This window comes from Bos indicus, chromosome 24 (genome assembly GCF_029378745.1).
Source record: "Bos indicus isolate NIAB-ARS_2022 breed Sahiwal x Tharparkar chromosome 24, NIAB-ARS_B.indTharparkar_mat_pri_1.0, whole genome shotgun sequence".
Lineage (NCBI taxonomy): Eukaryota > Metazoa > Chordata > Mammalia > Artiodactyla > Bovidae > Bos > Bos indicus.
Genome location: NC_091783.1, coordinates 32,960,334 through 32,985,417, shown reverse-complemented (window position 1 = coordinate 32,985,417; position 25,084 = coordinate 32,960,334). Strand labels below are relative to the sequence as shown.

Below are 25,084 nucleotides of genomic sequence, written 5' to 3'. Positions count from 1 at the left end.
ATTCTTACTTCCTTAAACAAATGAGCTCTTTTTACAGGCTGCCCGTTTTCATTTATGCAAAGCTGTACACAGCCTGAAGGCAGTCAGGCCAAGATGAGTAGGAAATCTAAAGGCTCTGTCATTTTGATTTGAATTGCTTGTTGATTTAAAAAGAATGATGGGATAAACATTTGAATTCCATGTGAAGTTTTGGTTAAAAGAGGTAGTCTTTTCTATGTCTCTTCTTCTGGAGCAGCAGTTTTACTGTAACTTCATTTGAGTAAATGGGCTTCCCTGGTTGATCAGAGGTAAAGAATCCACCCTGTAATGCAGGAGATGTGGGTTCGATCCCTGGATTGGGAAGATCCCCTGGAAGAGGGCGTGGCAACCTACTCCAGTATTTTTGCCTGGAGAATCCCATGGACAGAGGAGCCTGTCAGGCTACAGTCCGTGGGATCACTACGCGTCGGACACAACTAAGCATGCACACATTTGAGTAAATATTGCTTTCTTTTTGTGTACTATAATTCTGTTTATTAAAAAATCATCACAGAAATTTAAGATACTGCTTTCATGGGATGTATCAGTGACTGCCATTTTGAATTTGGTTTTATCTTCAGTGGGCTTCTCAAAGCAGGAAGTTCTTTTGGGGTTTGGGCTGAACCAAACCCCAAAAAACAGATTAGTTATTTCCTATTGTAGACTATGCTCTTAGTGAAAACCACAGTGATTATTTGAATTTCAGATTGTTAAAAATTAAATGCAGTTATAAAAGGAATGTACCAGTGCGTGATTGTGAAGTTCCTAAGATGTTTGCCAACTCAAGAGAAAATTTATAATTACATAATAAAGCAGTTTTACTTTCAGAATCCGCCTTTATGATATCACCATAAATATTTTTTAGAGTCTTAGAGGTGAATAATTTAAGAAATATGCTTGTAGGGTGAGTGAACAAGGAAGGCAAGAAATCACTTTTAAGTATCTTGTCTATACTAGAGACTGTAGATAGCATCACCCACTCAATGGACGTGGATTTGAGCAAACTCTGGGAGATAGGGAAGGACAGGGGAGTCTGGTGTGCTGCAGTCCATGGGGTCACAAAGAGTCTGACACAACTTAGCGACTAAGCTACAACAAGAAGGGCAAGAATGAATCCTGTTGTCAGGAGTAACTACAGACACTTCTTTATGTAGACCAGTCCCTTATTTGTTGCCCTTATTCAATATTTACATTTTACCTTCCCTAAGCCAGCCACTGTTTAATGAATTTCTCCACTTAGCAGAATAGGTTGGCAACATGAAAGGAGATATACAATTTCACCCTTGACATAACTCAACATGCAGATATCACTTTCTCTGCTTTCTTGTAGTTATTCTTTTGCTTGTTTGCACTGCTTCACTCATTTGTTCAGTGGATGAATGGCATTCTAGAGGGCAGCCCAGGTTGGGCACCATTTGGCAGGAAAAGATACATTAGTGTGTGAGTAGTATTCTGAAGGGCAAAGGCTAAGGAAGAGCGACAGCCCAGAGAACGGCACTAGCCTAACCAGAGGGACCAGGAAGGGTGGCCTGGAGACAGAGCCTTCTGGACCAAGGCCCAGAGGATGAACAGGGGCCAGTGAGGAAAGGGAAGGTCAGGGAGTGTGCGAAAGCCCAAGGCAACAGAGCATGATAGTCCCTTCTCACGGTTTATCTTGACTGGGAAATTTTATGGGTTAAAGTGAAAACTGGGTGGGGGAGGGGGGAATGGAGACATTTAAAAAGTTCCCCTGCTTTTGTCTCAAACACTTCTTATGTAGATGTTTTCCATTCTAAATATCACCACGCTCAATAGTCGGTCATATTCATTAGACCTTTTCAGTGAATTAAGGCTTCCCAGGGGGCGCAGTGGTAAATCTGCCCACCAGTGCAAGAGGCATAAGAGACATGGGTTCGATCCCTGGGTTGGGAAGACTCCCTGGAGAAGGAAATAGCAACCCATTCCAGTATTCTTGCCTGGAGAATTCCATGGGCAGAGGAGCCAGGTGGACTACAGTCCATGGGGGTCACAAAGAGGCGGACGTGACTGAGCATTCATTACACCAGTGAATTCTAACTCAAGAAATCATTTGGAAGTTGAAATATGGGAACTTGGGGCCACACTGTTCTCCCTGGCTCTCACTTTGCTTTTGGGGTCACAGGCCTCACTGGCTGGGTGCTGGGGACACTTGGAGGGTGGCCCTCAATTCTCCAGGCTGCCAGCTCCCCCACCAGCTAAGTGCTCTGGGTCTTGCATCCTGCTCACCATTTCTCTTCTGTAATTCGTCCCCAAATTGCCCTTCATCCCAAGGCTAAGACATACACCCCTGAATCCACTAGCTCTTCTTCGCAGGATACCAGAGACAAGCCTAAAAAGTGAAGTCCTGTGTTTTGCCGTGTAATTGTAGAACGAGTCTGTATTTTAAATTACTATAGTGGCTGTGAGGGGTGTCTTGCCATATGCACGGGGATGCATTCTTCATGTAGGAACATCCTAGAAATGCATCCATTGGGACAGTTGTGCCTAGGAGATTTTCCTGGGACTGTTGTCTGTAGGAAGTCAGGTTCAAGGGCCCAGTTATTTTCTCAGTGCTGTGTAGAGGGGCTCATTCGTTCTGTCTACCTGTAGATAATTACTTCAAGCTGTAGGGAGAGACAGACTGTCTGTCTGCTGCTGCCCCTATGTGGGGAGGAACCCGAGTCTTGCCCCCAGAAATCCTCCCATGCCCCACTGCAAGCTGATGGCCTCACTTCACTCTCACTCCAGTGAGAGTCTTTCATGGTTTCTTGGCACCAGGCAGTGAATTGCAAGGTCATTTTCTGATAAGATGCAAGGCCACATCACAAGCAGTCGATGTAACAAAAGCAAACAGTCAGCCACCCTAGTGGCTGTGAGTGCAAATGTTGCTGAACACAGGCTCCCTGGGAACTGGCGGCCTTCCTGGACCTGAGTGGGGAGCCCCTGGGGCCGGGTGAGGGAGCGCTGAAGACTCCCAAATCCCTAAGAAGAGTGGGCAGACGATAAACTCAAGTCTGAACAGAAGATCAGACCTGATCCAAATGCTCATAAATCAAAAGTCATCAGCTGAATGATTGATTGTAAGGATCCATGTTGTTAGAGACAGGCTATCCTTTAGCTAAAACATCGCCCAAGGATCACACTATAAATTGTATCTGAAAAAGAGTAGAGCCTTTCTGTGAAATCCTCCACTGCTGTCTTCTGATCAAGGAAGCAAGCATGTTTAATTTTTTTTAGAGCAGAGTTTTTATGGGCTCGAGTTGATAACAGTGTCATTTCTGGGAATTTGTTAGAACCTGTGGAGGAATGCCCATCAGATGAAGTGGCATGAAGCGTGGACTTCATGGGAGATGGGTGGTGGGTTTATTAGACAGGAATGGATTGGGGCCAGTGATCTGCTAGGTTCTGTCCTGTAAGCTGAACACAATGGCACTTGGCGAAGATGGGCTTCCAACCTTAGGGAGCTTTCACTTATTCAAACAGATGAGTGATTAATGAGATAAATATAAAATAGCAAGCACTCTGCAGAGACTTAAAATGCAGAGATGCAATTAGTCTTATTAATATATCCTCTTAAGAAACGCTAGAGAAAGCGACAGTCAGAGTTGGCAAGTAGCCTCTGTTAGATTTCATCAAATGTGATATTCAAGGGTGCCTCATTCATCCTTGAAAAGGATGATGACAAAGGATGACTTTGAGTAAAATTAACTATCCACTCGCTTTCTATCACCATTTGTTCTTGGAATATTTCTAGCAGCCAAACTGGACTGTGTGGGCTCCATGAAGAGGCATGAGCCTTCGTGTTTATCTTTGTGTCTCTAATGCATAGTGCAATATACTGTATACTTGGTATTAAGAAATATAGTTTGTATGAAAGAATGACCCAAAGTTTATTAGTGTTTTTCCTCTAACACTGTGTATAAAAGAGGTCATTTTTCATTTAGTTTTAAATTACAGAATGTTATGACCTGCGTATATGATTTTAAAATTAAACGTTTGTTTTTTTAAGTTAATGCATAGTTTTCACCTAAATAACTTTGTTGATGAAAATGAAGAGCAGCCTGGAAAACTCTTGCTTGTTTCTTTGACTCTGGTAGTAAATTGTTGGCTTTTGTTGGACCTGATTTCTTTTTTTTTTTAATTTAATTTTAATTTTGACTGTGCTTGGGCTTTCTCTAGTTGTGGTGTGCAGGGGGCTTCTCTCCATTGTGGTGTGCAGGCTTTTCATTGCAGAGGCTTCTGTTGTTGCAGAGCACCGGAGCTTCAGTAGTTGTGGTGCACACACAGCCTCAGTTGCCCCGAGGCATGTGGGATCTTCCTGGGCCAGGGATTGAACCACGTCTCCTGCATTGGCAGGTGGGTTTTTAACCACTAGGGAAGTCCTGGGCCTGGTTTCTTAATCACTCTCCTTATTATTTGGCTTGGATAAACTTGACACTTGAGTCCTTCACTGCGCAGGCTCAGAGGTGGTTGCGTGCTACGGGAAGCTGCTTTAAAATTGGAAATTTATCAGGGAGAATTATAAGAAGTGGAGCGATGGGGTCCGTGGACCGGCTTCCTAATTCTCAGATCTGTCAGGGGGATGATACTTAGTGAATGGGATAGATCCACTGGGATTCCTATGAAGGGGATTTCTTTCTAGAAAAACCAGATCATGAATTTTATATTCCAGCTTGTAAAAAGTTTCAAAGGGAAATATTCCACTGATGCACTCTGATCCTATATGAGACCAAGGGATGCTGTATATCACATGTAAAGGAAGCATGTACTTTTTAACTAAGGTGCTTTCAGAATAATTAGATTTTCCTTTTGAAAAATATCCTTATCTATTGCAAATCATGTCAAGAAAAATCCTTTCACATTCTGTTTTCCTCAGTTAGCATCTGAGGGAATAGGGTACTTTTCTTGCTAGGCCTGTGCTCTAGAGATTTTCCTTCCTTGCTTCTGAGGGCCCTCTTTTGCACCCAGCACATGCTCTCTTTAGCCATATTTGTTGACTGCACGGTGGTGAATGAGTTGCTGAGAACATCGCTGTTCTTCCTCGCTTTCATGATATGAGAACAGAGAAAACTTTCAGTGTCTTTAGTCAGTGAGGACAGTTTCATATCTTTGACTCGGGAAGGTTAGATATTCCAGTCTATATTATTGCTGCCACATCCTCGAATTAGGATTGAAACCTCCAAGTAACTCACTGGGAGAATTTCCCATTTCTGAGTAGGGTTTGAAAAAAAAGTAAGATCAGTATATTTGGGAAACATAATTGATTGCAGAAGAATCAAGTTCGTCTTAGCTGTTGTGCTCACAGTGTACTCAAAGTTGGAGAACTTGAAACACAGGGCAGTGAAAATTGAGCCAATCACTCAGGGGCCCACAAGTACAAATTAAGTGAGGTCTGCATTCAGGTTGTTGGCATCCCCAGAAATCGAAACATTTCAAGACTTAATCCAGTTAGTACGGACTTCAGCGTGCTTTAGATTTTAACTCAGCTTTCATTAAACTCCTTCCTATTGAGCTTTTTACTGATTATTTTTCTTACAAGTTGTAGGGAGGAGTTAGCTAGATGGAAGATTTCAGTATTAAAAATGAAAAAAATGAGATTCATTCAAATGGCAAAAAAAAAAATTGTGGTTCTATTTGATATCTTTGTTGCTATTCAGTTGCTAAGTTGTGTCCGACTCTTATGCGACCCCACGGACTGCAGCATGCCAGGCTTCCCTGTCCTCCACTATCTCCCAGAGTTTGCTCAGACTCATGTCCATTGAGTCAGTGATGCCATCCAACCATCTCATCCTCTGCCTCCTCCTTCTCCTTCTGCCCTCAATCTTTCCCAGCATCAGGGTCTTTTCCAATGAGTCAGCTCTTTGCATGAGGTGGCCAAAGTTTTGGAGATTCAGCATCAGTCCTTCCAATGAATTTTCAGGGTTGATTTCCTTTAGGACTGACTGATTTGACTGCAGACTTTCTGTCTACACTTGCAGTCCAAGGGACTCTGAGGAGTTTTCTCTAGCACCACAGTTTAAAAGCATTAATTCTTGTCTCCTTTCTTTATTTTGAAAGGGATGCATTTAAGATCTTACACTGCTTAAGTAGTTAATATGAAAAGCAATATCCAAGTCATTTGCATTTATTTTTGGAAAACAATCCAACTGTTTGGGAGTCCCCTCATATAAGTTTCTCTCTTTCCTTTGGGGGGGGGGGTGCATTTCTCTATCAGCCTTGTGTTAACAGCTCTCTGGGCTACAGCTGGGCACAACTAGTCACTAAGTGAGTAACTCACTCCCATGTAAGCAGGTTTGGGCTGTTGTGCTGTTGAATCGCCCCATTATTCTGTTTGATTGACTGGATGATATATATATATATATATATATATTCTGTTAAGAAATTGTATCAAAGCAATGACTGAAACACAGGGAGTATTTAGAACAAGTAAATTGACTTAAATGATGCACTTTTCTCTCTAAAAGGTGTCTAAGTGCAGAAAGTCTGCAGTGATATTGCTGAGGCACACATGGTGATCAGAGCATCTTTAGTCGTGACTGTTTATTCCCCGATGTACACATTGATCATGTACAGAATCACCTTTAATCTTATTGCCCCTCCCCCACAACCAATATTCTTTTTTTTTTTTTTTTTTTACTGTTTATACATACTGGAACATAATGTACACAGAACTTTTGTTGTCATGTTAAATTCTGTCAGGCATTTTTCTAGGTGATAATATTCCATCTGGTTATTTCATGACTCATCTTTTCTATTGTAGACTTCTTTCCATTTTCAGAAAATTTTTCGTTGTGGTAAAATAAAATAAATAACATATGTGGTAAATAACATAAAGTTTACCATCTTAACCATTGTTAGGAGTACAGTTAAGTGTGTTTAAATACATTCACGTCGGTGTGCAGCCCATCTCTAGAACTCTCTTCATCTTGCAAAACTGAAACTTCATATCCCTTAAACAACAGCAGCTCGTTCTCTCCAACCCCCAGGCCTTAGCAACCACCCTTCTACTTCCTGTCTCTAATTTGACTGCTCTAGGTATCTCGTGTGAAATCATACAGTACTTTTCATAACTGGTTTATTTCGGTTAGCATAGTGTCCTGAAGGTTCATCCATATTGCAGCATGTGTCCGAATTTACTTCTTTTTAAGGTCAAATAGTATTTCATTGTTTATATACACCACGTTTTGTTCATCTGTCAGTGGACACTCAGGTTGCTTCCACCTTTGGTTATCGGTGAATAATATTGCTAGAATATGGGCATACAAAAATCTATTTGAGTTCCTGGTTTCAGTTCTTTTGCGTGCATACCCGTGTGAAATTGTTGGGTCACGTGGTAATTCTGTTTTGCTTGTGTGTGTGTGGAGCCATGATACTGATTTCTGTGGTGGCCGCATCATTTTACATCGCCACTCAGTGCACAGTGGTTCTCATTTCTCCATGTCCTTCAACACTTGTATCAGTATGTTTTCTTTTATTTTGATAATGTCCATTTTAATGGGTGTGATGTGATACCTCGTCGTGGCTTTCACTGGCATTTCCCTAATAATTAGTGGTGTTGAGCAACTTTTCATGTGCTTATTAGTCACTTGTATATCATTTTGGAGAAATATCGATTCATGTCCTTGACTCACTTTTTAATCAGGTTGTTCGCTGTTTTTGTTGCGTTGTAGAAGTTCTTTATTTAGTCTGGACGTTAACCCTTTGTCGGGTGTGATTTGCAAATATTTTCTGCCATTCCATAGGTTACCTTTTCACTTTGTTGATTGTGTCTCTTGGCACAGAAATCATTGCCAAATCCAGCATCATGAAGCTTTTTCTTTATATAGACAGTTACTTTTTCCATCCAGGTTTTTCTTATTCTGGATAATGCTGCAGTGAATGACTTCATGGACTTAGCTTTTTTTCTTCTGTTGGCATTATTTTACTTTACTTGTAGAAAGACAAGTGAAACACTGAATCAGTTTCGTCTCCTTAAAGCCTGTGTTTGGAAATACTGGTCAGAGCAGAGGCTGTCACTGGTCCTGTTAGCAAACATTGTGTCTCTGAAGGATGGTTTGAGGCTTCTAGAGAAGCACTTAATGATGCCTCGATGGGTGATTGTTTGACCCTTATGATCCTCTGGGACTGTGATTTTGAAAACAGCATGGGTCGCAGAAAAGGCACAGGCCTTTTAAGAGCAGTTGGGGTAGGGGGTTGAATTTAGGTGACTATTTCTTCAGTCTTCAGGTTTGAGGGTGACTGCCATGGGCTGATGAAGTTCAGATGGACCCAGATTTCCTTGGTAATACACAAAGTCCAGCCCCCCCACTCATTTGAAGGGGAGAAAAGCAATTTTGGAGGATTCTAAGAACGTAACATTATATGAAGACAGGACATTTTCAGAAAAGTCAGTCTTAACTCCAGCCATTTGCCACCATGTTTAAGGGATAAAATTACATTTGAAAAAGCATATTCGGTTAATTATAGGTATTTAATGGAAGGATATCCCTTTGAGAATCAAATATGTATATTACCTCCCACTGTGTTTTTTTTCTAATAGAAATTTTATTTTATTTTATTTTTAAACTTTACCTCCCACTATATTTTAAGAAACAGTCTTCATCAATCCAATTTTTAATATGTTGGAGAAATTTTGTTGTTTTTAAATTTCCATGGCAATGTTCATAAATTTAGAAACAGAATATCCACTGCATCTTTGTGTTTTTAACAGTTTTCCCACCTTTGGGAGAGACTTCAGACAGAAAATTTTAAGTCATTTTATTACTGATGGTTCATATTCAAAAAGCAAACTATGACAGTGATTATTAGAATCCTTCTCATCAAAGAATTCCAAAAGACATCACCTTTGGGGAGTGTTTTTATGCTTTTTTAAGTTTTTATCTTGAAAAATAGCCTATAGCTTCCAAAGTATATAAAATAGTTTAATCAATTCCCATGTTCCAATCAGGCAGCATTAATCAAGTCATGGGAAATCATGTTTTATGTATACTTCTGCTGACTTTTAATTCTCCTACCTCAAATTATTTTTGAAACAAATCTTAGCCATCATTTCATCTGTAAATGCTTTTATATACATCTCTTAAAAAGTCCTTAAAATGTAGGAGTAATACCATTTTCATACCTAAAAAATTAATACTGATTCACTAATAGCATCAAATACATATCAGTGATCATTTATCTGATTTATTTTTCTGAATTTTCTCTTTTTCGTAAGGAAAAACTTTCCATATAGTAAAGAATATGTAAATATCACAGTGTTAACTACTTACATCCAGATAACAGATATTGCTAACATCACAGCATCCTTCCTCGGGCTCTTTCTCAGTCAGTACCCCCTCAAAGGTACCGCTGTTGTGCAGTCTGTCATCATTAGTGGTCAGAATAGCCATTTTGAACTTCATGTAAGTGGAATCATTCAGTATACACTCCTGTATATCTGACTTCGTTCACTCTGCATCTGTGAGATTAATTCATGTTTTTACCTTCAGCAGTAGTTTGTTTTCACAGCTGTGAACTATTTCGTCCACTGCTGCAATTATTTGATCCATTCTGCTGTTGATGGGCATTTGAATTGTTTCCAGTTTGAGGCTGCTAAGAATAATACTATTAAAAAACCATACATGTCTTTTGGGAGCATAATAATGCAATTCTGTTGTACATGTATACTTAGGAGTGAACTTACTGAGTCATAGATAGGCCTGTGACTAGTAGATCAGAAATGTGGATGGGAGTGGGGGGAGGAAGTGTGCATGGGGTTTAGTAGAGTAGGCATATCGCTTTAGTAAATACTGGTAGGCAGTATTTTAGAGTCCAGAGACTCCACATCCTCATTAACACATGGTATTATTACCAGTCCTTACAAGTGTGGCCAGTCTGATGAGCATATACTGGTATCTCATTTTGGTTTTCGGAGAGGGCAATGGCAGCCCACTCTAGTACTCTTGCCTGGAAAATCCCATGGATGGAGGAGCCTGGTAGGCTGCAGTCCATGGGGTCACTAAGAGTCAGACACCACTGAGCGACTTCATTTTCACTTTTCACTTTCATGCATTGGAAAAGGAAATGGCAACCCACTCCAGTACTCTTGCCTGGAGTATCCCAGGGACGAGGGAGCCTGGTGGGGTGCAGTCCATGGGGTCGCACAGAATCGGACACAACTGAAGCGACACAGCAGCAGCATTTTGGTTTTAATTTGTGTTTCTCTGATAATGAGTGCTTTTCAGCACTTTTCAATATACGTATTAACTTTTGGATATCCTCTCTTGTGAAGTGTCTGTCCAAGACTTCTGCCCCCCCACCCCTTTTTTTTTTAACTGGGTTGCCAGTCATTTTTTTTTAAACTAGTTCATGGATGCTCTTTATGTGGTCTCAAGATGAGCTGTTTGTTGAATATGTGTATTTGCCTTTTTCACCCTCCTGTGAGTGACCAGAAATTCTCAATTTTATTCAGTTCTGTTATTGGGTAATGTAAATCTACAGCTTGGTTGGTCTTTCAGATTTGATTTGGCCATTCTAAGTATTTTGCTTTTCCATGTATATTTTTAGTTTAGTTATGGAGCACTTTTTATCTCCATGTAGATTCTAGAATCAACTTTTCAACACACCCTCCCCTGGGTGGAGATTGTATTGGAGCCGCAGTTCAGTTTAAGAGAAAGCATTGCTGCTCCTGCTGCTGCTGCTGCTAAGTTGCTTCAGTCGTGTCTGACTCTGTGGGACCCCATAGACGGCAGCCCACCAAGCTCCCCTGTCCCTGGGATTCTCCAGGCAAGAACACAGGAGTGGGTTGCCATTTCCTTCTCCAATGCATGAAAGGGAAAAGTGAAAGTGAAGTCGCTCAGTCGTGTCTGACTCTGTGCGACCCCATAGACAGCAGCCTACCAGGCTCCTCCGTCCATGGGATTTTCCAGGCAACAGTACTGGAGTGGGTTGCCATTGCCTTCTCTGGAGAAGGTACTATCTCTTCAATTATGAGTCTTCCAATCCGTAAGAATTGGATGTCTCTTTATTTACATTAGTGTTTCACAACTAGGGTTGATTTGGTCCTGATATTACATTTGGCAATCTAGAGACATTTTGGTTGTCACAGCCTTTGGGGGCGGTGTGTGTAGAGGGAGGCAGTGGCTTGTACTCCTGTCATCTTGTAGGTAGAGGACAGAGATGCTGCTCAGCATTCTACAATGCATAGTACAGTACCTCCCCAACAAAATTATCTGGTCCCAAATGTTAAGAGTGCCACTGTTGCAAAATGTTGACTTAGATTTTTCATTTTCTTTATTGTTGTGAGTTTTTGGCATAGCAGTGTTGTGCATCTTGGGTAGAGTTATCCTTAACTATTAATATTCTGGTGCTATTGTGATTGATAATTTTTTAGGTTTCGTTTTGTAATTGTTGCTAGTGTATGTGTGGATATAGATGAAAAAGATGTGGGTTCTATCCCTGGGTCAGGAAGATCCCTTGGAGTGGAAAATGGCAACCCATTCCAGTATTCTTGCCTGGAAAATTCCATGGACAGAAGAGCCTGGTGGGCTGTGGTCCTGGGGTTGCAAGGAGTTGGACACAACTAAGCACGCACACGAATTTGTGTTTGTGGTTTTATATGTCTCTTACGTCCCAGTTGTTTTATATATATTTTACAAGCTCCCTTGCAGTTTTCTCCTCCTTACACTTTTTTATTGTTGTTGTAGAAACTAGCATCTTTCCTTCTTTGCCACCAGCATTGGTGTTGAAGTGATGATCCTTGGACTCTTTGAGAACATTTCCAAGTCTCCAAATTGAATCAGTTTTATGTAGAAACACATGTAGGGGCCAAGATTGATTTAGAGGAGCTCAATTAATACATGATCACCTGGATCATGTTGAGTTAAAGAAAATCAGGTGAATGGAACAAGGGACTCTTGTTAGATGAAGTGCATACAGCACCAGGCTAAGGGCAGCAGAAAGATTCCTGCTTCTCCATCAGTTCATTATCAAGTGGCTAATGCACCTCGGTGCCCTGGGGTTTATGGAGACAGTACCTCAAGGAGGGAAAAATGTTTCTCTTGGGCTGATTTGTCACTTAAATGAGAAGAGGGTATGTGAAGTACTAAGGGCTTGGCCAGGGCACCATGAATCATTAATAGCCTTGGCTCCCAGAAACCTAATTTTAGTCCAGAACAAGAAGCAAATGTAGCAATAGCAACACTAGGCACTTGATTAGCTTCTTTCGTTTCTCTCATGGACAGTGGCTGATGTGTAAGTAGGGAGCGGGCAAGGATGGGGGAAGCCGGGCTGCTCAGCTCTTGATTGAAGTGTGTCTGTTTCTGAAAGGTGGAGCTCTTGCGTTCCATCACTGATTCATCTTTGTTGGTTGCCCACTGTGTGTAAGGCAACACGATGAGGAGGACAAGGCAGAAAATAGCATTCTGAGAGGACCCTGATTACACAATCCAGATTATAATACTGCGAGATGGGAGTCTGTCATGACAGGTTAGGGGAGAGCCGTGGAGTGGAAAACTGACCTCTGACCTGGCTGGTGCAGAGTTGGGAGGATGGAGCCTGCCCTGCGTGCTCGGGAGGTGTGTTAGAGCTGGTTCTTGGCTGTGAGTGCTGGTGTGGGATTCTTCACCCATCACTCAGGTCAGGTCAGGTCAGTGGCTCAGTCGTGTCCGACTCTTCGACCCTATGAATCGCAGCACGCCAGGCCTCCCTGTCCATTACTAACTCCCAGAGTTCACTCAGACTCACGTTCATCGAGTCAGTGATGCCATCCAGCTATCTCATCCTCTGTCGTCCCCTTCTCCTCCTGCCCCCAATCCCTCCCAGCATCAGAGTCTTTTCCAATGAGTCAACTCTTCGCATGAGGTGGCCAAAGTACTGGAGTTTCAGCTTTAGCATCATTGCCTCCAAAGAAATCCCAGGGCTGATCTCCTTCAGAATGGACTGGTTGGATCTCCTCGAAGTCCAAGGGACTCCCAAGTGTCTTCTCCAGCACCACAGTTCAAAAGCATCAATTCTTCAGCACTCAGCTTTTTTCACAGTCCAATTCTCACATCCATACATGACCACTGGGAAAACCATAGCCTTGACTAGATGGACCTTTGTTGGCAAAGTAATGTCTCTGCTTTTGAATATGCTATCTAGGTTGGTCATAACTTTTCTTCCAAGGAGTAAGCGTCTTTTAATTTCATGGCTGCAGTCACCATCTGCAGTGATTTTGGAGCCAAAAAAAATAAAGTGTGACACTGTTTCCACTGTTTCCCCATCTGTTTCCCATGAAGTGATAGGACCAGATGCCATGATCTTCGTTTTCCGAATGTTGAGTTTTAAGCCAACTTTTTCACTCTCTTCTTTCACCTTCATCAAGAGGGTTTTGAGTTCCTCTTCACTTTCTGCCATAAGGGTGGTGTCATCTGCATATCTGAGGTTATTGAGATTTCTCCCGGCAATCTTGATTCCAGCTTGTGCTTCTTCCAGCCCAGCATTTCTCATGATGTACTCAGCATATAAGTTAAATAAGCCTTGACGTACTCCTTTTCCTATTTGGAACCAGTCTGTTGTTCCATGTCCAGTTCTAACTGATGCTAAGTCACTTCAGTCATGTCCGACTCTGTGTGACCCCATAGACAGCAGCCCAACAGGCTCCGCCGTCCCTGGGATTCTCCAGGCAAGAACACTGGAGTGGGTTGCCATTTCCTTCTCCAATGCGTGAAAGTGAAGTCTCTCAGTCATGTCCGACCCTCAGCGACCCCATGGACTGCAGCCTTCCAGGCTCCTCCATCCATGGGATTTTCCAAGCAAGAGTACTGGAGTGGGTTGCCATTTTATCCATCTAAATGGGCACACTTTTCCTCCCATACACACAGAAGTCACTCAGTCATGTCCGACTCTTTGTGACCCCATGGATTGTAGCCCACCAGGCTCCTCAGTCCATGGGATTTTCCAGGCATGAATACTGGAGTGGGTTGCCGTTTCCTTCCTCCCCCCAAACACACACATGGTTACATAGGACATAGACTAAATTTCCTACAGGGGATTGTCTAAGTACATTTTTTGTGCCTTTGTTTATAGTAAGTATATATTATTTACATAATAACAAAAGCCAGGACCATTATTTTTAAGAAGGCTGTTACAATTTGCTTTCCTTTTTAGTGCCGTTTACAGAGCTTTGGATTTCTGTACTAGTTTGATCTGGCTGTATATGTATAAAATTGGGATAATGACTATATCTTACAGCAGGGTGGTGACTGGCTCCATGAGGCATTCTGAAAGTTCTTTGCATGGTATAAGTGAGTTTGGCTTGTTATAAAACCTTTTGATCTACTCTGAAAAGAATATTTTATGTGTGCTAACTTTTGAGCATATTTTGCATTTTAAAAGCAAATATTAATGTCAAATGATATCACTTGTATGTGGAATCTAAAAAAGCAATACAAATGAGCTTATTTACAAAACAGAAATAGACTCACAGACATAGGAAAGAAATTTATGGTTACCAAAGAGAAAAATGAACGGGGTGGAGGGGGTGGTGGATAAATTACAAATTTGGGATTAACATACATACTGCTATATATAAAATAGATAAACAACAAGGATCTACTATATAGCACAGGGAACTATATTCAGTGCCTTGTGATAACTTACAGTGGAAAAGAATCTGAAAATATATGTGGAACTGAACCACTTTGCTCTGTACCTGAAACATTGTAAATCAACTGTACTTCAGTTTTTAAAATATATGGAAATAAAAAAAATAATAATAAATGTTAATAATCTTCCTTTGGCCACATTTTTCCAGATATCAGATTGATTTACTAAAGCAACATCTATTATAATAGGACCTTGTTCTCCTTGCTTTGAAGAGTCAGGTGAGGGGGAGGTTCTGTCCTGATAGATCTGTGAACTTCCGTGCCTTTTTAACTTTACTCTTGGGGTAATTAAATCGACTTGAAGACCTTAACAACTTACATTAAATAATTATTAGGAGTCTGCAGTGATCCTGGTATATCAAATGTTTTTAAAATTTTTACAAGAAAGTAATTTTAATTTTACTTTGTTTTCTTAACAGAAATCATAGCCCGTTAATGAGTTTTGGAGCCAGCTTTGTCAGTTTTTTGGTAAGTTGATGTGGGAAGAGGTTGTGGTGGGAAGGAAGCAAACACATAATGTCTGTCTTTTAATGGTTACTGGCTATATAGATACACTCTTGTGGAAAATCTTTTGCAGTTTAAAACTGGAATATAACTTTTGTCTATACACCAACACGTATGAGATCAGTTCAGTTCAGTCGCTTAGTTGTGTCCAACTCTTTGTGACCCCATGAATCGCAGCACTCCAGGCCTCCCTGTCCATCACCAACTCGAAGAGTTCACTCAAACTCACGCCCATCGAGTCGGTGATGCCATCCAGCCGTCTCATCCTCTGTCGTCCCCTTCTCCTCCTGCCCCCAATCCCTCCCAGCATCAGAATCTTTTCCAATCAGTCAGCCTTCATATGAGGTGGCCAAAGTACTGGAGTTTCAGCTTTAGCATCATTCCCTCCAAAGAACACCCAGGACTGATCTCGTTTAGAATAGACTGGTTGGATTTCCTTGCAGTCCAAGGCACTCTCAAGAGTCTTCTCCAACACCACAGTTCAAAAGCATCAATTCTTCGGCGCTCAGCCTTCTTCACAGTCCAACTCTCACATCCATACATGACTACTGGAAAAACCATAGCCTTGACTAGATGGACCTTTGTTGGCAAAGTAACGTCTCTGCTTTTGAATATGCTATCTAGGTTGGTCATAACTTTTCTTCCAAGGAGTAAGCATCTTTTAGTTTCATGGCTGCAATCACCATCTGCAGTGATTTTGGAGCCGAAAAAAATAAAGTCTGCCACTGTTTCCACTGTTTCTATATCTGTTTCCCATGAAGTGATGGGACCAGATGCCATGATCTTAGTTTTCTGAATGTTGAGCTTTAAGCAAAATTTTTCACTCTCTCTTTCACTTTCATCAAGAGGCTTTTTAGTTCCTCTTCACTTTCTGCCATAAGGGTGGTGTCATCTGCATATCTGAGGTTACTGATATTTCTCCCGCCAATCTTGATTCCAGCTTGTGCTTCTTCCAGCCCAGCGTTTTGCATGATGTACTCTGCATATAAGTTAAATAAGCAGGGTGACAATATACAGTCTTGACGTACTCCTTTCCCGATTTGGAACCAGTTATGTCCAGTTCCATGTCCAGTTCTATCCTTCCTTAATTTAAAAAATTAAATGCTTATATTTTCTAGAGTATTATATTTTTTCCAAGCAAAATCGTTTTTAAAATAAAAATGTAATTGAAAGATCGGAGGGCTTCCCTGGTGGCTCAGCTGGTAAAGAGTCCACCTGCAATGCAGGAGACCTGGGTTCAGTCCCTGAGTTGGGAAGATCCCCTGGAGAAGGGAACGGCTACCCACTCCAGTATTCTAGCCTGAAAAATCCCACGGATGGAGGAGCCTGTCAGGCTACAGTTCATGGGGTCACAAAGAGTCGGACAGGACTGAGACACTTTCCAAAAATTAAAAATGCATTAGAGTTGAAAAGAAAATAGTCAGACTTTGGATAATGAAAGTTTGAAAGTAAACTTTTATTAGGTTTATCAGAGGTTTATTATTATTTTTCAAAAGTTTAAAACTATTGAATAAATGTGGACTGAAGACAAGTTAATTTAGCAGACTTAAAGTTTCTCAGTTTCTACTGTGGTTTTGAATGTTGTTAGTATTTAGGAATTGAGGTAATAGGTTGCAGTTAGGTTTTAAAGTAAATTGGGCAATGCAGAGAATTGACTGCTTTTATTTTTCAGAAATACTTATACAAACTACTTTCAAACATAATTTTAAGAAAAGTATCCTGTATATAGGAGAAGGCAATGGCACCGCACTCCAGTACTTTTGCCTGGAAAATCCCATGGACGGAGGAGCCTGGTAGGCTGCAGTCCATGGGATCGCTAGAGTCAGACACGACTGAGCGACTTCACTTTCACTTTTCACTTTCATGCACTGGAGAAGGAAATGGCAACCCACTCCAGTGTTCTTGCCTGGAGAATCCCAGGGATGGCGGAGCCTGGTGGGTTGCCATCTCTGGGGTCGCACAGAATCAGACACGACTGAAGCGACTTAGCAGCAGCAGCAGCAGCATCCTGTATATAACTGCAAAAAAAAAAAAAAAAAAAATCTTGAGTAGAGACTGAGAGAGGTAAAATGGAGAAGGCATTTAGATTCCAGACAGAAAAAGCTCACCAAAGGGGCGTGTTGTCTGCAGCCTTGCAGCACCAGTGACAGGCACCAGACCAGCTTCTGGTGACATGAGTTTTCATTCGGGCTTCTTTATTCTTATTATCAGCTAATACAATAAATCTTTTTAACAATTCTTAAGGCCTACTGTTTGCAACATAGTTTCAGATCTTAAGGAAAGTGGTACTGGGTAGGGGTCATAAATGGTACCCACCCATGTAGCAAGGAAGGATGCTAGGGAGACATGGCAGAAGGCTTGCTGGGTGGGAGGAGGTGGGTGGGGGAAGGAGCCTGTAGCAGGGAGGGAGGCTTGGGCAAAGGTGGCTAGTGTCTGGCTGGAATGGAAAAGTAGTCTAGAGTCATACAGAGAAGGCCTAGGATACCAGAGTGGGCAGGTTGCATGGGATGGAGGTGGAGAACTAGTCACAGTGAGTTCAAGTCCTTCCAAGAACCCGGTGTCCTGTCTCTGCCCCTGTAGCCCATTCATCTCAGAAATCTCAATTCTTCTGGGGGAAAGTAGCAGGTTTTCAGCAAAGAAGTGATCATTTCTATCCCAATGTGGCCTGAAAAAGTCTACCAGGATTGGGTGCTCGGAAACAAGCTGTCTGTGGGAATTTTTCACTGGGAACAATAAGAAATGAGTTCTTTATAAATGAATCCATTGGAATTGCTGTCCCTGAAAAGACCGATAGTTTTCAAAGAGTACCTGCTGGCTGATGTTTCATTAGCGTTTTGTGCTGTGCTTGATGGACCCAGGGATCCCATGCATGGGTAGAAAGTCTCTATTCTAGAAGCTGAATTAAGTGGGCCAATCAGAAATTGTATACAGTAATGTTTTTGTTACTGTGTTTAATAACAAAAACTTGTAGAACAGTAATTGCAAGGACGTGTTAAGCATGTATTTTTTCATGCCGGTGTAATGGAGATATGTTCTTGTTTCATATTGAGATTATATTTTTTTCAATGAATAGTGTATGTGGTAGCATTCTGATTCTTTTACTAGGAGTAAGTCATTTAGATGGCTTTCCCCCCTCCCTCCTAGTTTGGAGTTGTGTTGTGATAAATTGGCCTAAATTTTCAGACACTTACGATTCATTCATTCTTTCCTTATTTCTTTCTTTGGAAGAATGCCATGATGACATTTGAGGAAGAAAAAATGCAGTTGGCGTGTGATGACTTAAAAACTACAGAAAAGCTGTGTGAAAGTGAAGAGGCTGGAGTAATTGAAACAATCAAGAATAAAATTAAGAAGAATGTAAGTACTATGTCTTTAGGTTATGAACTATGTGCCTCTTACTTACAACATTCTTCATTTACTTGGTTTTTGGTGGTTAGAATATGACTGAAGCACTGAATGAGTCTTACAGCTTTTGATTATGTAAAGCATATTCCTTTTTTTTTTTTAATGTGGACCATTTAAAAAGTCTTCATTGAATCTGCCACAACACTGCCTCGGCTTTATGCTTTGGTTTCTTGGCCCCAAGGCATGTGGGATCCTAGCTCTCCAACCAGGGATCGAACCCACAGCCCCTGCATTGGAAGGTGAAGCCCCAACCACCGGACCACCAGGGAAGTTCCTAAAGCATGTTTCTTAAATCAGTAGAATCCCCCTTAGTCATTAGAACTTTTCAGTGCATGTTCTCTTGGTATTTTAACATTATCTTCTTCCACAGTCGGCTGTGTGGCAAGGACGATCGTCATGAGGCTTTCATATATGTATTTCATATTTTGCACTTTGGCGTAATTCCGGAATTTAGCTATTACCTCCTTTTCCCCAGGCCTTCCCGGTCTTGGGTAATAAAATAGTCACAATGACATCATAATCCACTCTTCCTCATTTTTTTTTTCTTTCAATTTTCAGTGCAAAAGCACTAGAGTTTAGAGAGGTGTCCTCCTACCCCTGATGTTTCTGGAGCACCCAGGGGTCTCACACATGCCACATGTTTAGCTGACAAACCAGTCTGTTAGTTTCAGACAGCAAAAGCCGCTTGTCTTTTCTGCTCCCTTATGTTGCTCCAGGTGGCTTCACCTCTGCTCTGGCTTATGGGGTCTCCCATGAGGAAGCCGCAGATGGGCCCAGAGTACCGTCCCCTGAGTCTGCAGAAGGGCCAGAGTTCTCGATTCCTGTCTCTCCAAACCCTGTATCGTCAGTGACCAAGTCTCCTTGCCTGTCTCTTGAATACGTCCTGAGTTCATCTCCTTCCCTTGCCAGTTTCCTAGGCCGGCCACTGTCTCCACTTGCCTAAGACAACCCTCACTGGCGTTTCTGCCTCCAGTCTCGCTGTTCTCTGATTTGATCTCCAAAGTGCAGTCACTGAGATGCAAATTACATGTTGCTGATTTCACTGTCCCCGCCCCCTCCCTGCGACCACTGCCATCACACTAAAACCCAGACTTCGTAACGTGACTGACTTGGCATTGACTTTTCCTCTCCATAGAATATGTGTATCCCTCTTGACCTGGTTCCTGTCTGTTCTTTAGTTCTTCCTCCATGTCATTTTCTCCAAAGACTCATATATTTAGTCCCCAGGTCCTGTTAGTGTGTCTCCTACAGGGTCCCATAGTTCCCTGTACTTCATCCTTCAGCGCATTTACTCCATTATATGGTCATCAGTGTGCCTTCATTAGACTATAAGCTTATTTACGTGTCTGTCCTCAGCATCTAGTACCATGCCCAGCACATAGTTAATAATCAACATTAGTAATGGGTCCTTGCAATTTAAAAAGCATTATCACATGCAGAGTATCTCATTAGCCTTTCCAACAGCCCTGCAGAGTAGATGTTATTATAAGCAAAGAAAACAGAGGCATCAATAGATTGACGTTTTCTTGAGCAAACAAAGTAACAGGTGCTAGAAGTAGGACCGGGAATAACAGGGACCATGGGTGAATTCTGCTAATCTAGAAAAAAGAGAAGCCAGCTACTTTGTCACATATACTCTGCATACTTTTGTCATGTTTGCAAAAAGCCTCTCATTTCTGATATCATCATGAAAGCATGTGGAAACTATTTAACCTGTTCTGTTCAGGTTTACCTTATGTTAAGAAGGCACTGTTCTATTTCAGAGTGAATTTTCTTCATTTAACACTCATAAAACCAAAATCTTACTACAAAATAGGGCTTTAGGTAGTCACCTTTAGAGGGTATTGACTAAAATTTCAAGTTCAGCTTGTGATTCATTCAAAGCTAATTGTTAATTGAGGGTGTTTCTCCTCAACTAACATCATAACCAGGTTCCAACCCTCACATCTCAGTTGAATGCACCAAAGGAATGAACTCTAATATGGGTCCTTCCTGAAGGCAGATGACTGTAAGGTGGCTTTTCACATTGTTTACCTGGGGTGGTGTTTTATACCTTTAGTAATTTTTTTTTTTTTTGGATAAATAACTTTGTTGCTTTTCTTCCTGTTGTTCAGTTGCTAAGTCATGCACAACTCTTTGTGAGCCCGTGGACTGTAGCACGCCAGGCTCCTCCGTCTTCCGCTATCTCTGGGAGTTTACTCAAATTCAAGTCATTTGAGTTGGTGTTGTTATCTAACCATCTCATCCTCTGCTGCACCTTTTTCTTGTTGCCTTCAACCTTTCCCAGCATTAGAGTCTTTTCCAGTCAGTTGGCTCTTTGCATTAGGTAGCTGAAGTATTGGAACCTCGGCTTCAGCCTCAGTCCTTCCAACGAACACCCAGGACTGATCTCCTTTAGGACGGACTGGTCGAATCTCCTTGCAGTCCAAGGGACTCTCAAGAGTCTTCTCCAACACCGAAGTTCAAAAGCATCAATTCTTAGGCACTAAGCCTTCGTTATGGTCCAGCTTTCACATCTGTACATGACTCCTGGAAAAACCAAAGCTTTGGCTAGAGGGACCTTTTGTCAGCAAAGTGATGTCTCTGCTTGTTAATAAACTGTCTAGGTTTTTAACTTATACAACTTATATAATGTAATAAATTTTTAACTTACATTGTTTTGAAAAAGGTAAAACTCTAAAGTTTTGTGTGGCCTTTCATATTTCCAATGAAGTGTTTCTATTATTGAGAATATTTGTCTTTGAGTTACAAGGCTCTTTGAGTTACAGCATTGTGTTCATAACAAAATAAAGCTAGACTTAATGGAGGAAGCTAGAAGTCCCAGGCTCAGGGTGTAGTGTAAATTTGGTCTTGGATTTTAGTGACTACTGTTCTATACTTCCTATGTGAAGTTACTCTGCCCAGTAAAATAATAGTTTTTTGGAAAGAGTGTTGTTGTTCTCGGGTGTGATTTATCCGTGTGTACTTTCTTCCCACCAAACAGGTTGATGTCCGAAAATCTACCCCCTCTATGGTTGATCGGCTTCAGAGGCAGATAATCATAGCTGACTGTCAAGTTTACCTGGCTGTGCTCTCGTTTGTAAAGCAAGAGTTGTCAGGTATGCTAAAGCATTGTTTTTAACAGTTTTTGATATTCAGTGGACACAATTGGTAATACCCCACACTTTTTTTTTTTTTTTTAGAACACCTTGTATTTCAGTCTTTGAAAACATGTGGCACCTGTTTGGGGCATGATTTTGATTTATTACTTGAGAAATTGATACCATGAGTGCTTAATGTGTATTTAGTGGAATAGTTTTAGTTCCAAAATCTTTTTCATCCTCTTGTCTGCAGATAGTCTGTCATACTTAGAGATATTACCTGTGCCTTAGATAGAGTAATAAATTGATAGGTTTTTTTGGTGTGTGGGTGGGAATCAAGCTGCGATAATTGCCATTTAAAGTGAAATATAACCAGTTTGTTTCTCAGAAAATTGTTATTGAAAGCCTGAGTGTGTGCTAAAGATTTCCTAACATACCTGAATGACTAACATTTTAACAACCCTTACTGAGGAGTATAAACTGATTCTTGTTTAGTTTGCCCAAGACAAATTTTGTACAAGGATTTTGTAGCTTTGATACCTTGAGTGGTGTAGATTGGAGTGGAGACTCTCAAGAGTTCACTGGAAGATTAACTTTGATACTACTTCTTCCTCTTATGTGGTTTTATATCTGTGCTGCTGATGGCAGATATCTGCCCCTTTGGTAGCTAGGGTCTACTTGAAAAAAATGAGTGTTCAATAAGGAAATCAACTATAAATCACAATGAGAAAAGCATTTTCTTCCAACTGAAGTGAAGAAGGGTTTGTTGCTGCTAAGTCATGACATGCACTTTTCTTGATCTGGACTACTGACAGCCAATTTCCTTTTCTTTCTTCTCTGTCTCCATCTCATGCTTGAAGATGATTTGTTTCTCTTTGGCTCAAGTAAAAAGTAGGATTTAACTTTTATTGTGACCTCCTAAATGTGGACTTTCTAGACCTTTGTGGGCTTAAAAAAATATTCAGAACCTAAAAGTTGACAGCTCTTTTATTCAGTAGGAATTTTTAGGCCTTCAAGCCGAGGAGACAGTGTCTCAAGTAATTCTGAGAAAACTGCTCCAAGGAGTTGAAGGAGGAGCCAGGTTATACAGAAGTTTTGCAACAAAGAGCAGGTAGTCTGAACATCAAAAAATGATTGTTGATTAAAGGAAACCAGATAACCCAACTTAAGGGATTTAACGCTTTTCTATATATGAGAAGATGCAAGGGTCTAGGCTCACTGAAATCATTCTGTTGATGTGCACCTCGGCTGTCTGGGGCCAGTATCCTGTTTTCACCTCCTGAGCTTCCTCAGGGCTCACTGTAGTGAGTGGCTGCCGTCTGATGACTGCTAGAGGGCAGGTATTCTTTTCTTCCTGAGTTTCCTCAGGACTCACCAGCTTACCATTTGTGGTGGGGAGGCAGGGAGGCTGGGGAGGGGGACAGGCTCTTCCATGCCACCCGAGGAAGGAATCTGCACTGTTACTTGGAGGTGATGCTGCAGAACAGCCAAGTGTCTGAAGTACAAGTGTAATAGGGTTTAGCCAAGAGCACTCCAGTGGTGTCATAGAGACTGCCAGTGGTAGTTCAGGAATGCGGTAGAGGATTTGACACTACACGTGGGATAAGTTGGATTCAGATGATGCTTGCATTTATTCGTTCACCTGATAATAGATGCTAATTGGAAAAGACCCTGATACTGGGAAAGAATGAAGGCGAAAGGAGAAGGGGTCAGCAGAGGATGAGATGTTTACATAGCATCACTGATTCAATGGACATGAATTTGAGTAAAGTCCAAGAGATAGTGAAGGACAGGGAAGCTTGGGGTGCTGCAGTCAATGGGGTTGCAGAGACAGACACGACTGAGCAACTGAAAAACAGCAAAGATGCTACACCCTCACTACTGCGTGATTGACTCTATTTAATGAACAAAATAATACATGGTTCTTGCCATCCAGCTAGTAAAGTGAAAGTGTTAGTCACTCAGTCGTGTCTGACTCTGTGCGACCCTATGGACAATAGTCACTAGGCTCCTCTGTCCATGGAATTCTCCAGGCAAGAATATTGGAGTGGGTAGCCATTCCCTTCTCTAGGGATCTTCCTGACCCAGGGATTGAACCAGGGTATCCTGCATTGCAGGCAAATTCTGTACCATCTGAGCTACCCAGGGGGCCCCAAAACAGGCCTCAAATAAGGAATTTAAGCCATGTGAAGAAAAACAAGTTGTCATGGTAGATAATAGTTTGTATTGTTTTTTTTTCAAGTCATTCTTCAATATCTTTATTATTAGTGTAGGAAAACTATTTCGAATGCTTATTTTTTTCATGTTTTTCTCCCCTTATCTTTATAGCATATATAAAAGGTGGGTGGATCCTTAGGAAAGCCTGGAAGATTTACAATAAATGCTATCTGGACATCAACGCCCTTCAGGAGCTGTATCAGAAGAAGCTAAGAGAGGAACGTTTGACTTCTGACGCTGCAAATGATAACCACATTGTGGCTGAAGGGGTGTCTGAGGAGTCTCTGAACAGACTGAAAGGTGCTGTGAGCTTTGGATACGGCCTTTTTCACCTTTGCATATCCATGGTGCCCCCAAACCTGCTCAAAATCATCAACCTGCTGGGTTTTCCTGGAGACCGCCTGCAGGGGCTTTCTTCACTGATGTATGCAAGCGAAAGTAAGGACATGAAGGCCCCTTTAGCTACGTGAGTAGCTATATTGCAATGCTTTGGTAGATAATGTAGTTGAAAGTACGTAAGCGACAATCAAAACCTTTATAGGAAACTGCAGGTAAAATCAATGCTTGGTTGGTTGACCATTGCCATGCCTTTTATGTTTCAATGGATGCCAAGGACCGTGTTTTGGTGATGTTTAGGAGTTAACGTTGGGAAACAGGGAGAAGGAAATGGCAGCACACTCCACTATTCTTGCCTGGAGAATTCCATGGACAGAGGAGCCTGGCGGGCTACAGTCCATGGGGTCGCAAAGAGTCAGACACGAGTGAGTGACTAACTTTCTTTTGAAGAACAGAGCACTGTTCTTAAGTCTCATGAGTCCTGTATTTGATTTTTATTTACTCATTTTTTAATTTTTTGTGGAAAGTCCCTCTTCTTCACCATTTTCTTTAAAAAAAAATTTTTTTTTGATGAGTCTTGTATTTTAAACAGGCAAAATAATCATGATTTATAAGCATTTAAAAGCAGTAACCCTGACCAGTCACTGAGATTCATAATCCTGATTTTGGACTTCAGAGGATATAAATTTCATAAGGCTGTTCTGTGATTCTGAAATCTCTCTTCTTATATCCTCATGTTGGATAATTTTTCTTGATGACTCTAGTTGGTCCATTGGTCTCTTACTGTGGCCTGGACAGCCTGTGCTGTTCAACTAAATTGAGTTATATTATATTGCTCAGACTTAAATGATAATTATTTAAACAGAAAAATGTGAAGAAGCTGATATAACCATCCAGAGCAAG

General features: G+C 41.3%; 1 protein-coding gene across 1 annotated transcript in view; it reads left to right on the top strand.

Annotated features, from left to right (window-relative positions):
• Positions 1 to 25,084, top strand: part of TTC39C (tetratricopeptide repeat domain 39C) — a 103,273-nt gene that overhangs the window by 30,375 nt on the left and 47,814 nt on the right. The window contains exons 2-5 of the mRNA XM_070778813.1: positions 15,059 to 15,107; positions 18,372 to 18,500; positions 21,532 to 21,646; positions 23,957 to 24,311. Coding sequence (XP_070634914.1) covers positions 15,059 to 15,107; positions 18,372 to 18,500; positions 21,532 to 21,646; positions 23,957 to 24,311 — 648 coding nt within the window. The remainder of the gene's footprint in view (positions 1 to 15,058; positions 15,108 to 18,371; positions 18,501 to 21,531; positions 21,647 to 23,956; positions 24,312 to 25,084) is intronic.